This window comes from Alexandromys fortis, unplaced genomic scaffold (assembly GCF_014885135.2).
Source record: "Alexandromys fortis isolate MF-2015 unplaced genomic scaffold, M_Fortis_MF-2015_v1.1 scaffold_90, whole genome shotgun sequence".
NCBI lineage: Eukaryota > Metazoa > Chordata > Mammalia > Rodentia > Cricetidae > Alexandromys > Alexandromys fortis.
This window is the reverse complement of record NW_026067985.1, coordinates 5,729,830-5,743,773: the sequence shown is the minus strand read 5'-3', so window position 1 is coordinate 5,743,773 and position 13,944 is coordinate 5,729,830. Positions and strand designations below refer to the sequence as shown.

General features: G+C 39.8%; 1 protein-coding gene across 1 annotated transcript in view; it reads right to left on the bottom strand.

The window, feature by feature from the left end:
* Nucleotides 1-4,112: 4,112 nt before the first annotated feature.
* The window catches only part of Chfr (checkpoint with forkhead and ring finger domains), a 27,354-nt gene continuing 17,522 nt past the window's right edge, over nucleotides 4,113-13,944 (bottom strand). The window contains 7 exon segments of the mRNA XM_050159025.1: nucleotides 4,113-4,189; nucleotides 5,105-5,212; nucleotides 7,529-7,616; nucleotides 8,762-8,832; nucleotides 10,388-10,471; nucleotides 12,536-12,769; nucleotides 13,202-13,209. Coding sequence (XP_050014982.1) covers nucleotides 4,113-4,189; nucleotides 5,105-5,212; nucleotides 7,529-7,616; nucleotides 8,762-8,832; nucleotides 10,388-10,471; nucleotides 12,536-12,769; nucleotides 13,202-13,209 — 670 coding nt within the window.

Here is a 13,944-nt window from a genome sequence, read left to right as displayed (position 1 = left end):
AAAAGGAGATCAAGGAGATACAAATTGGAAAAGAAGAAGTCAAACTCTCACTATTTGCTGATGATATGATAGTTTACATAAGCAACCCCAACAATTCTACCAAGAAACTTCTACAACTCATAAACACTTTCAGAAATATAGCAGGATACAAGATTAACTCAAAGCTGGGTGGTGGTGGCGCACGCCTTTAATCCCAGCACTTGGGAGGCAGAGGCAGGCGGATCTCTGTGAGTTCAAGACCAGCCTGGTGTACAAGAGCTAGTTCCAGGACAGGCTCCAAAACCACAGAGAAACCTTGTCTCGAAAAACCAAAAAAAAAAAAAAAAAAAAAAAAGAAAGAAAAAAAGATTAACTCAAAAAGATCAGTAGCCCTCCTGTACACAGATGATAAAAGGGCTGTGAAAGAAATCAGAGAAAAATCACCCTTCACAATAGCCACAAACAGCATAAAATATCTTGGAGTAACTCGAACCAAACAAGTGAAAGACTTGTATGACAAGAACTTTAAATCTTTGAAGAAAGAAATTGAATAAGACACCAGAAAGTGGAAAGATCTCCCATGCTCTTGGGTAGGTAGAATTAACAAAGTAAAAATGGCAATCTTACCAAAAGCAATCTACAGATTCAATGCAATGCCCATCAAAATCCCAGCAAAATTCTTCAAAAACCTCAAAAGAACGGTACTTAACTTCATTTGGAAAAGCAAAAAAACCCAGGATAGATAAAAAATCCTGTACAATAAAAGAACTTCTGCATCACAACACCTGATTTTAAACTAATACAGAGCTAAAGTACTGAAAATAGTCTGGTATTGGCATAGAAACAGACAGGAGGACCAATGGAACTGAATAGAAGACCCGGATATTAATCTACACACCTTCGAATACCTGATTTTTGACAAAGAAGCAAAAAATATCAAATGGAAAAATGAAAGCATATTTAACAAATGGTGCTGGCATAACTGGATATCAACATGTAGAAGAATGAAAATAGATCCAAATCTATCACCATGTACAAAACTCAAGTCCAAATAGATCAAAGACCTCAACATAAAGCCAGCCACACTGAACCTTATAGAAGAGAAAATGGGAAGTACACTTCGGAACACGTTGGCACAGGAATCACTTCATAAATATAACCCCAGCACAGACACTGAGAGAACCAATTAATAAATGGGACCTCCTGAAACTGAAAAGCTTCTGTAAAGCAAAGGACACAATCAACAAGACAAAACGACAACCTACAGTATGGGAAAAGATCTTCACTAACCCCACATCAGACAGAGGTCTGATCTCCCAAATATACAAAGAACTCAAGAAATTGGACACCAAAAGAACAAATAATCCAGTAAAAAATGTAGTACAGAACTAAACAGAGAACTCTCTACAGAGGAATCTAAAATGGCTGAAAGACACTTAAAGAAATGTTCAACATCCTTAGTCACCAGAGAAATGCAAATCAAAACCACTCTGAGATTCCATCTTATACCTGTAAGAATGGCCAAGATCAAAAAAAACACTGATGACAACTTCTGCTGGAGAGGTTGTGGGGAAAAGGGAACACTTCTGCATTGCTGGTGGGAATGCAAGCTGGTACAACCCCTTTGGATGTCAGTGTGGCGATTTCTCAGAAAACTAGGAAACAACCTTCCTCAAGACCCAGTAATATAACTTTTGGGCATATATCCAAAGATGCTCAATCGTGTCACAAGGACATTTGCTCAACTATGTTCACAGTATCATTGTTTGTCATAGCCAGAATTTGGAAACAAACTAAATGCCCCTCAAGTGAAGAATGGATAAGGAAAATGTGGTACATTTACACAATGGAGTACTACACAGCAGAAAAAAATAACATCTTGAATTTTGCAGGCAAATGGATGGAAATAGAAAACATCATTTTGAGTGAGGTAATCCAGACCCAGAAAGACAATTATCACATGTACTCACTTATAAGTGAATTTTAGACATAAAACAAAGAAAACCAGCCTACAAATCACAATCCCAGAGAACCTAGACAACAATGAGGACTCTAAGAGAGACATATATAGATCTACTCTACATGGGAAATAGAAAAAGACAAGATCTCCTGAGTAAATTGAGAGCATTGGGACCTTGGGAGAAACCTGAAGGGGAGAGGAGAGGCAGGGAGAGGAGAGGCAGGGAGTGGAGCACAGAAAAATGTAGAGCTCAATAAAAATCAATTAAAAAATTGTGTTTTTAAAGAATTTTAAATTTATGTGTATTTAAATATGTCTGTTTTAGTATATGCCATGTATGTACAGGTGGCCAGGGTAGAGAGAAGAGGGAATCAAATCCCCTGGAGCTGGTATTCCAGGTAGTTGTGTGATATTTGACACGGGTGCTAGGAACCAAACTCAAGTCGTCTGGAAGAGTAAGAAGTGCTCTTAACAGATGAGCCTCCTCTCCAGTCCCTCTAAGTATTTTTTTTTTTTTTTTTTTTCAAGACAGGGTTTCTCTGTGGCTTTGGAGCCTGTCCTGGAACTAGCTCTGTAGACCAGGCTGGTCTCGAACTCACAGAGATCCGCCTGCCTCTGCCTCCCGAGTGCTGGGATTAAAGGCCTCTAAGTATTTTTAAATAATATTAAAGACACTAAATTCCAAAGGTAGTCTCTTTTTTCTCTTTTTAAATTTTAAAATTAAGATGAAAACACTGGGTATTTTATTAGATTAGAGAATAAGAGCTGTGCTTCTTTAGTGTATGCCTTTGCCTACACTTTACCTAGCAGAACGGAGACAGATGCTGAGGTGACAGTGGCCAGGCTGGAGAAGTGCATGGAGATAGTGGCATGTGCCTGTGCTACCCATATCTATATTACCAGGAACAAAAGTGAGTTAGTTGTGCAATGTCCTTCCTTCCTTCCTTTCTTTTTTCCTCCTTTGAGACAGGGTTTCTCTTTGTAACAGCTATTCTGGACACTCTATAGACCAGGCTGGCCTCAAACTCACAGAGATCCATCCACCTGCCTCTGCCTCCCAAGTGTTGGGATTAACGGTGTGTGCCAATATACCCAGCTTCCTTCTTTCCTCCTTTCTTTTTTTTTTTTAAGATTAAGATTTACTTGTATCACTTTTAGTTCTGTATATGTGTCTATGTGGAGGTATGCACACCTGTATGTGGGTTTTTGAGGAGGCCACCAATATCTGATCCCCTGCAGCTAGAGTAAGAGGTGGTTACTAACTGACCAATGTGAGTGCCGAGAACTGAACTCAGATCCCTCTTCAAGACTAGCAAACACTTTCAAATGCTGAGTCAACTCTACAACCTAAAGTTTTCTTTCCTGAAATAGATGGTGTCTGGTGTTCATGTTTAAGCACGATACAAGGTTTTATACTACAAAAGTACCCATTAAGAAGTCATCTCTATTGTCGTCTTTCTCTCTCATACTGTGGGCACTGGTTCCATTGCCTTAATCTGAATCAAAAATCTGTGTGTAGAGATTTAAATACTGGCCAGTGAACTGACCAGCAGAGGACCATAACACTAATGGTTTAAAAACAGTAGCAGAAAGATTAGTGCTGAGTGCTGACTTCATAAGGCAATGCAGATGTTGCTATGAATAGCATTTGAAGACTATGTTAAAGATCCACAGTGGGAGTGGTTAAGTTGTAACACAACTCACCTCCCAACCCGCCACACATATAATACGAAGAAAAACCCAGGTGTTACTCTATCACCAATTGGGCCAGTAACTTTGCAGACATGCGCTCAGACACTGACCAAGAGAGAGCTACTGTCAGATAAAGCACAATGTGACTCCAACCATGAAGACACAGATGAAAGATGGGGGCAGATATTTGTGTAGAAGCAGTTCAAGAAACGCAGTAACGTAAGAGCAGAATTTCTATATGGAAATATATATAATGTATAATTTTAAAGAAGTATAGGAATTAAATTAGCACACATATGTGAATTTGGGGGGTGGAGTGGGATGCTGGGAACTGAACCCGGAACTTTGTACTCTACTACCAAGGGTAATGTAAGTCCCCAAATTAGCACATTTTTTTTCAGCATAAAATTCACTATTACTGTTGCCTTTCCAAGTCATAAGCCTGGAGGGCCTGCAGTTGACAAATGTCCCTCAGCTTCACTCACATTGCATGGTGAGCCTTCACTTGAGTGCGACAGTTCCGGCCCCAGTAGCAATCAGGACGGGATGTTACAGTCACTGGAAAGAAAGTACATGTCTACATTAGATGTATCACACACTTTTCATGTAGCTAAATGAATTTAACTGGAGATACAAGAAAACTCTTTCTGAGCAAAAAGCATCTTTGTCACTCTGTATGTGTTCCTATGTATGATCATATAGGTGCATGTATATGGTTACAAATGTATGTGTAGAAGGCAGAAGTCAGTGTGCCAGGTGTCATCATCTACCTTGTTTGTTTGAGACAAGGTCTTTCAATGGCATTAAGTCTGCCAATTAGACTAAGCTACCTGGCCAAACCAAGGACCTGCCTGTCTGTGCCTCCCTAGTTCTGGAATTATAAACATGAGCTGCTACATCTGGCTTTTTCCTTCTTCCGATTTTAAAAAACATTTTATGTATAAGAGTAGTTTGCCTATATGCACCTAAGTGCACTGTGTGTGTGCTTGGTGCCCACAGAGGCCAGAAGAGGACACCAGATCATCTGGAACTGGGGTTACAAATGATTTAAGTTTCCATGTGGTTCCAGAAACCCCACTTGGGTGCAAGACCCACATACCAGTTTCATTTCGTGTTTTTTTTTTTTCCTATGGGGACTGACCTCAGGTCTTTATGCTAGCACAACAAGGTCTTTACTAAGCTTACATCCTATCTCTCTTTATGATCAGTTTTCGTAGACCATGCCAAGACTTTTGGACAAGAAAAAAATTTATCTAAAAACTAAGTCAAGAAAATGAAGTTGTCTAGTGGTGTCTTTATGTTGCTTTGCTCTAGAAACCCATGGGTCTGAAAAGCAAATGCAACCTCAGCCATCCTGTGTGCCTGTGTTCTGCCTACATGCTACAACTTCTGCGAGGTATGGAGTATAAAGCCATGCTAAGTACCTATTTGAATTGAGTTGGGAAGTCAGTACAGACAGAACAGGCTCCTTACCTGGCAACTCAGAAGCAGGAATGTTCTGCCGATACTGGTAGGTGAGCTCTCGGAAGCTACGCAGACCACAGCAGTAACACAACACAGTATTTCCAGTGATTCTGTAATCTGGGGAAAGGTAGTCACATGTGAACACAGCCATTTATCAGACAATGTCATTTTATAACAGAAAAACAGGCACACTTCAAACTAGTAGGAAACTTAATATCATAATGAGGTAGAGACAATGGGCTAAACATCTGGAAGACAATTCTAAAACCAATCTAAATACTAATTCAGCTGTTTTTTAAAAAAGGTTTATTTGTATTTTGTGAATGTTTGCTTACATGAATGTCTGTGTATCATGGTGTGTGCGATACTTGAGAAGACCAGAAAAGGGCACTGGATCCTCTAGAACTGGAGTTACAGATGGTTGCAAGTCACTTGTGGGTGCTGGGAACCTGGTTCTCTCCAAGAACAACAAATGCTTATTACCACTAACCCATTTCTCCAGCCCCATTAGTTTAGTTTTCAGTAGTAAGATAATCTCATGTGGACTAAAAAAAGAAATGAATATTTAAAAAAATCCCTCCAAAAGTAGTAAGACTGGAAACATTCTCTCTTGTGTTACACTTGTGTGGTTAATTATTCCTTATCTGATATACATGGGATCAGAGGTATTCTGAATTATAGATTGCTTTTCCAAATTTTGCAACATTTGTGTATATGTCCCAAAGGATTAAAAAAAAATATGTGTTTTAAGTGTTTTGCTTGCATGTATGTACGTATACCATGTGTATACCTGGCACCAGCAGAGGTCAGAAGGCATTGGATTCCATAGAATTGGAATTATGGAATACTTATAAACCATTATGTGAGTTCAGGGAACCAAACCTGGATCCTCTCTGTAAGAGTAGCCAGTGCTCTTAACTGCTGGGCCATCTCTCCAGCCTCCCTACCTGTTTTTAAAGATAGGATCTCACTGAGTCCTTGCTTACCTGCACCTCAATTTGTAGACCAGGCTGACATTGAACTCAGATAGATCTACCTCCTTTGTTTCCTCAGTACTGGAATTAAAGGTGTGTGTCACAATGCCTGGTGATTTATGTATATGTAATGAGAACTGGGGGACCAATTCTAAAGATAGAACTGTTTACATTTCCTACACATCTCACACATGACCCATCATAGCAGGCTTGGTATAGGTTTTCTTCTTGTGGTATCATGTCTTCAGCACTCTATAGCTACAAATGTTGGAGGCATTTTCAAATTGGGAATGCTAAACCTACATGTGTTGAAATAAAAATTACACAGAAAATGATTTAATTTTGACTATCTACAATTTAAAATTTGAAATGGAAAAAAAAACAAACCATGAAGTAGTAATGCTATAGTAAGAACATATTAACAACACAAAGGGCAACACTGTAAACTTCAACAAAGATAGCATGTCGGTGCTGCCAGAGACCCCCCAAAGAGTGTATGTAAAGTCCGGGATCATAGATAAGCAAGTATCGATGCAAAAAGACCTTCAATGTTATTAACAGTCATTCAAAGGCATAAGAATAAGTCACTGTCAGCTTCTCCCATATTCACAAAATTAAATGACAAATGCAAAGCCAAGAGGCAGGGGATGCCTCAGGAATGAGGGGAAACCTATACAACCTTAAGAAGGACAGTGTGTTCAAGTGGCAAAGTCTCGGTTTCATGTACCACTGTCATAAAATTCCAGTTATTTATTCTAAACTTTTAGGTGTACACCATTGAATGTTCAACAGTTGTGGCATTAATGTAATGAAAAACAAGAAATAAAATATCCTTTCATGAGGTGGCTAAATAAAGCTAACTAAAACTCTAGGCAGGGCTGGTGATACAGCTCAGGTGGTAGAATGCTTGTTTACATGCACAATGCCCTGGGTTTGATCCCCAGCACTATATAAAACAGGAATGGTGGTATAGGCTGGCTTCTGCCAGCACTTAGGAGGTGAAGGAATGAGAATCAGAAGATCAAGGTCAGCTATGGTTATACAGCAAGTCTAAGCCTAATTGGGGTCATAATCATCCTCCCTAAGCATCTCCCCTTCTAAAACCCTCTAGGTAATAATAATAAAAAACCAAGGCAGGGCTAGGATGTAGTTCAACAGTAGAGTAGTACTTGCTTAGTATGCACAAGAACCCTGGCCAGTTCCTACTACTTCAAAAACCATGCCTAGACTTTTCTTGGTAGAAGAAAGTGTGTGATACATGCTGAGTACAAACATGACACTCAATAGGGCACCATCTGTAATATAACCCACAAATGGAGCCTCTTCAAAGAGCCTGAACAGATGGGCATGAAAACACTATTCCTAACTTTTTATTCTATATTTGCTTATGCTTTTCCAATGCCCATTCTTAAAAATTAATGCCCATTCTGGAGGGCAGAGTTGGCTATACAATGCTTACCAGATAAGAGAAATACACCCCGCTGTAGAGCCAGGAGACTCTCTGCCAACATATTTTTCCAAGTCAGACCTCTGGTTGCCAGGTAATTCTGTGATGGGAAAAAGTGTGGAAATAAATTCCAGTTTAGAAGAAGAATCAAAAACGACTAAGAGGACATTTCATAAAAGGCAGATGAAGCCAAACACAGCTACCCTCGAGTGGCATTTGCACAGAGCCAGTGGATAAACTAGAGTCAATCCTGCCTTAGGTCTTACAAGTTCTTTGCTGAGAGGCTCTTTGGCCTTTGGACCTGAATAAGAATCACTATTCTCTCAAAAAATTCCACAGAGGCATTCACAGCACAAGGAAAGATAAGACACTGAAGGGAAAAAGGAATAAGAGAACAGAATCAAGTCATAGCTTTGCTTCTAACATAGTTAAAATTAAACCATTAAACTGACTTCTGCTTTTGTAAACTACTTGCTGAAGCCTCCTTTTTTATCTGAAAAGGCAGACAAACGCCCTTGAGAAGTGACAATCACCAATAACCACTTAGATACTGCCTGCCCTATATAACTTATGGAATACTGCTGGTAGAAGCCAATCTTGAACAGAAAGAGCTTTCAGTAGCACACTCTAATAAGATTATTAATTTCTCCCTTTTACACTTGCCTCACCCAGCCCACCTACCCCATAATGGTGACAAGTATAGCTGAATGCCAGGTTTTCTTTATTTAGACACTGTTCAAGGCTGTTACAAAAAAGTTGTCAAGTATCTAAATGTAGAGTGCAGTGGTGCTCAGCTAAGTCTGGCAATGTGTGTAGGTAAATGAATGGCCTCCAAGGAAGGCAAAGTTCTCAACATAACATGCAGAATTGAACATGTTACAATTCTAAGAGCTGAGCTAGCTTCCTCAAACTTGGGAAGGAAAATGTTCTGAAAAAGAAGCCAGAGAAAAGAGCCAGAATTGAGATACCCTATCTGTAAGATGTATTAACTAATTCATATGGTTTGACAGAATGATCAGTAACCGGAAAATCAGCTCATTTTAGAATAAAGGGAAAGCCTGATAAATATCATGGAATCATGGAACTAACTATACTGGTCAGATAATACAGTGTGTGCTGTCAGCTGTGGCAGTACATGTCTGCAGGCAAATGCTAAAGAGAAAATGTGTGTCCTAACAGGAACCACAAACATTAAAGGAAAGCTTCATGACTGTCACTGATGCCCAGGAAAGTGGGGGGTGATACCTTCAGGATGTCCGACTCATAGTTGTTGTTGTTCAGCACCCCATCCAAGCACTTGTCCCCCAGGTTGAGCTCTGCCAGAGGAAGGATGAATATTATCTGTTTTATAAGGATAATGTAGTATCTTAAGTATTATTTTCCTGATGGGATAACCAAATCTCTCTCTCTCTTTTAAAGATTTATCTATTACATATATAATGTTCTGCCTGCATGTAGGCCTGCACACCAGAAGAGGGCACCAGATCTCATTATAGATGGTTGTACGGCTCCACGTGGTTGCGGTTGCTGGGAATTGAACTTAGGACCCTTGGAAGAGCAGCTAGTGGTTTTAACCTCTAAGCCATCTCTCCAGCCCAACCAAATCTCTTCCCATTACAGATTGTAAAAAGCAACAAGCTTAGGAAATGTCTCAGTCATTAAAATGCATGCTGACATGAATTTCAATCCCCAGCATGACTACTGAAAAAGAAGAAGAAGAAGAAGGAGGAGGAGGAGGAGGAGGAGGAGGAGGAGGAGGAGGAGGAGGAGGAGGAGGAGGAGGTCAAGTGTAGCAGGGCATGTCTACAATACTAGTATTGGTGGGGGAAAGAGACAAGTGGATCCCCGGAGACTACTGACCCAGCCAGTCCAGCCAGTAATGCTTTAGTGAACATTAGGTTCACTGAAAGATCCTGTCTCAAAATAAGGATGATGGAATACAATAGTGTAGTCAACGCCCCAACTACACATCATATGCTACCAAATAACCCCCCACCCAGTTTCAGGAATGGATAGCATCTTTTTTAGTCATTGGCTAGAGTCCCATAGACCACCCCTAGACATTACAGGCTATAGTCAATACTATATAACTCCACAACATGAGTTAAGACCCTATTGTTAAAGTCACCCCATATTTTTGCCACCAAACATGGAAAAAAATCAAGCTGGTACTCAAATTGATGCTTCACCCCTACTAACTAGTATTCAAAGTGCTTAAAAGGAATTATACATGCTACCAGAGGAAAAAAGCAATCATCAGTCTCACCCAGCTATAACCCTGTGTGCTATAAACATGTCTGTCAGATATACCTACTGGTGCAATAGCAGCACAAATGTAACAGAAGTAACCAACCACTTTTTAAATCACCTTTAAGGCCCTCTCTATAAAATCCAACACCTCCCCAACACTGTCCTAGATAGGTCACGGGCACTAAGGGAAAATATTCTCCTACATGAAAAGAGCTATCATGATTCTTGGTGGAGTCAGCAATGCTAGCACAGGCCTTTAATCACAGCACACAACACCACACACCCAGTCATCCTTGAATCTGTGATCCTCCTGCCTAATCCTCTGGAGGGCTGGGGTTTAGAAGGAGTGTTTTATGTGAATAAATAATTTCTCCTGTATAAAAAACTGATATTTCTCTTGTTTTATTACCACTTGCTTTTGAAGCAACATGGGTTTGAGACTTCCAAACTGACAAAACTCTGCAGTGTAGCAGAAAAAGGCAGATAATCAATCACTTGATGGCGCATAGCAGCCTCTTTTTTCTCTGAACACAGCAGGTCACAATTCAATACCACCTACTCCAAGTTCATCAAGATAACAAACGAAAAGTCAAAACAACTAGGTTGAAGAGCTGACATTACCACAGAAAGGGGCCAAGCAGCCAAAGCAGCCAGTCCGGGTGCAGCCCCAATACAAATGGCAGAAGGGTTGCAGGCATATTGCACCTGTGGACAGAAGACAGTTAGTTGATCAATTGGGATCTAGAACTGTGCCTGTTCTCATACTTGAGGAAATTTAGAACCAGACTCAAGAGCTCAACTCTCTTTGAAGACAGTCTTTCTGAGGTGTTCTCATGGAACTAGGGAGCAGAGACAACGTCCCAGATAACATCTAAAATCAAAGGTGACAGAACTGTGATAATTAAAAGTTAATTTAAAAACAGCTTGGTCTATGACCCCAATACCCAAACAGTCCTGGTTCATTGTTTCCCAGCTCTGACTATGTGACACACTTGAAATAACTGCACATTCACGTCTGCAGATAACTTTTCTACGTACCACAAATAATGTTTTCATTATATATTATTATTCTGCACTCCCTTAGAAAAGGTTTTTTAATGTTTAATATTCTCCACAATGCAATTTCATAGAATATACTAGTAAATAAATCCTAGTTGAATTTTTAATGTTTTACTTATTTTATTTTTTTAAAATTTTTAATTGATTTTTATTGAGCTCTACATTTTTCTCTGCTCCCTTCCCTGCCTCTTCCCTCCCCTTCAACCCTCTCCTAAGGTCCCCATGTTCCCAATTTACTCAGGAGATCTTGTCTTTTTCTACTTCCTATGTAGATTAGATCTATGTATGGCTCTCTTAGGGTCCTCATTATTGTCTAGGTTCTCTGGGATTGTGATTTGTGTGCTGGTTTTCTTTGCCTTATGTTTAAAAACCACTTATGAGTACATATGATAATTGTCTTTCTGTGTCTGGGTTGGGTTTTTTTTAAAAAAATATTTATTTATTATGAATATAATATTCTGTCTGTGTGCATGCCTGAAGGCCAGAAGAGGGCACTAGACCTCATTACAGATAGATGGTTGTGAGCCACCATGTGGTTGCTGGGAATTGAACTCAGGACCTTTGGAAGAGCAAGCAATGCTCTTAACATCTGAGCCATCTCTCCAGCCCCTTGGGTTGGTTTTTTAATGTTTAATATTCTCCACAATGCAATTTCACAGAATACGCTAGTAAATAAATCCTAGCTGAAATTCTTACAGGATTGAATAATTAAAGCTTTTTAAGAGTATAATCACTTTATAATTGCCTGTATCTATAAAAAGCATTTCTCTATAAATTAGTCAAAAGTAAAGACTGCCCTCTTAGCAAAATTTTAAGAACCTAACCTCGGCTGCCACTTGCTGATCTGTATATTTCAGACATCGGTATTCTCAGGACTTGTCCATGGATTCTTCTTAACATGCCTAGAGGTCACCCTGGTATGCCTGGAGCTTGTTAGCTGCCTATCCCAGAATGCATACTGTTACTGTGCTACTGTCCCGTCTTCTGTACTGCACCAAGTCTAGGCTAGGAGGACCACCTCCCCAGAGCAGTCTCCAAGCAAACAAAACCCACCACATCACTGCAGTGGAGAGCTTGTACTGTATCATACATTGTGCCACAGAAGAGTGGCGCAGGCACTGCAGAGACTTGTGATGTGACCACATAAATTTATGATTTGTTTCATTTAACAGCAATAATGATCAAGGAACTCTCAAGTTGAAAAACACTTTAAAATGCAATAGAAATGAACAAGCATTTCAAACAAAAGTATATTCAAACATTAATGAAGAGCTCCATTTATTTTTCTGATGTTTTACAATGCAAAGAACGAAACCCAGAAGATTACACATGCTAAGCAAGCGTTCCACCACTTAACTACCCCTCTATCTAAAGAACTGTTTTAATGGTGAAATGTATATTAAACACAGGTATTTCATCTACTGGATTTGTAAGTAACACATTATATAAAGACTATAGTTCTGATATGAGAATGGATATAGAAATATATAACCACCCACATCTGGAAGTGTGGGCAGTGTTATCCACTGGTGGAAAAAAATAAGTGTTCAATATGCTCATGTGGGATCAACTGATTATATGCAGATGGAAAGATGGATCTTTGTTTTATAGCCTACATAAAGTCAATTTCATTTGACAAATCAAGCCATGGAGGATGCACAAGAATGTCCTCCTGTTGGAGGGGGCACCTGAGGGAGACAAAACACTCACACTGCTGAGGGGCAACACGGGAATCCTGCTCACGTTCAGCTCTTCGGTCAGGCATAGGCTGGAAGCAGCAGGTGCAAATGGCATGGCTTCCTTGAAGAGGGCACATATAATCCTGGGCTGCTGAAGCACATACATATTTATGTCAGATATGTCCAGACACCAGGTGAAAGGTAGCTGACAAAAATTTTTCATCTAGAGAGGCAACTATGAAGTACACAGGAGGAGAGACAGGATCTGGGAGGAATTAAAACTACTTCCTAAGTGGTCAAATGTTATTCTGCCATTTGAAATACAGGAATTCAATGGTAAATAGTACTTGTTTAGCATTTGAGAAGCCTTAGACTCAATCCCAAGCACCAAAAATACCCATATATATGTACACATACATACATACATAAATTTTTTTTTGGAAAGTAACTGTACTAAGGGAGTTCAATTCATGCATAAGAGTGAGTATACACCTAAATGCTAGCTATTGGGAAGCTGAGGCAGGAAGATCACAAGTTCAAGGCTAGCTTAAGATATGTACTGAATTTTAGGACAGCCTGAGTTATAAATCGAGACTCTATTTCAAAAGATCAAAAAGTCCTTCCTAGATAGTGGTAAAGTATCTCTCTGGTTGCTGAGCACTGCTTTGCTGTCCCAAGTATGGGTTCTAGAAGTGACAGGGAGAACTGGAACAATGTTCTAGTAGGGTTGCCAGGAACATGGCTCTTAATTACAATGCTAGGTTAGTGGCCACTTTTAGCACACTTAGGCTAAATAGCAGGTAAAAGGTCAGGGCTCCTAAGGCTATTTTCAATTTGGCAATGATCACAGTGCTTAACTGCAGTTAAGAACAGGCAAAGCTAGAACTAAAGTGGCCAATTCCAAGCAGAGGATACTGTTATTCTATCTGCAGCCAGTTCTGGTTGCTAGGCTTCAACACTTAGAGCTAAGAACTTCATGCCACATGCAAGCAAACAGCTCTCTTTTTTCTCTTTCATTCATATTTGGGGTAGAACCAAATACCTTGCAAATGCTAAATAAGTATGTCCTCTATCACTGAGCTATATCTCAGCTCATCTCAATGCATGGGGGGGGCTATCTGTTAGAAATACACAACTGATGGGAAATTGTTTAGAGGGCAACTCTACAGAGATGCAAGACAGACTATGGGAATTTATTTGCACATGCTGTTAAGAAAGAAGCCAATCTCTAATTAGGTGACAGATACAGAATTTGGTTTTGGCAAACCCCACCAAGCAAACTGCCTGAGGCAGTAGGCTGAAGATAAACCAAAAGTTAAAACCAGGAATGTTAATTACCAGGTGTGTCCAAAAGGGGAGACCCTCAAATAAACAGATATTCACCTAATTTCTCTCTCTCTCTCTCTCTCTCTCTCTCTCTCTCTCTCTCTCTCTCTCTCT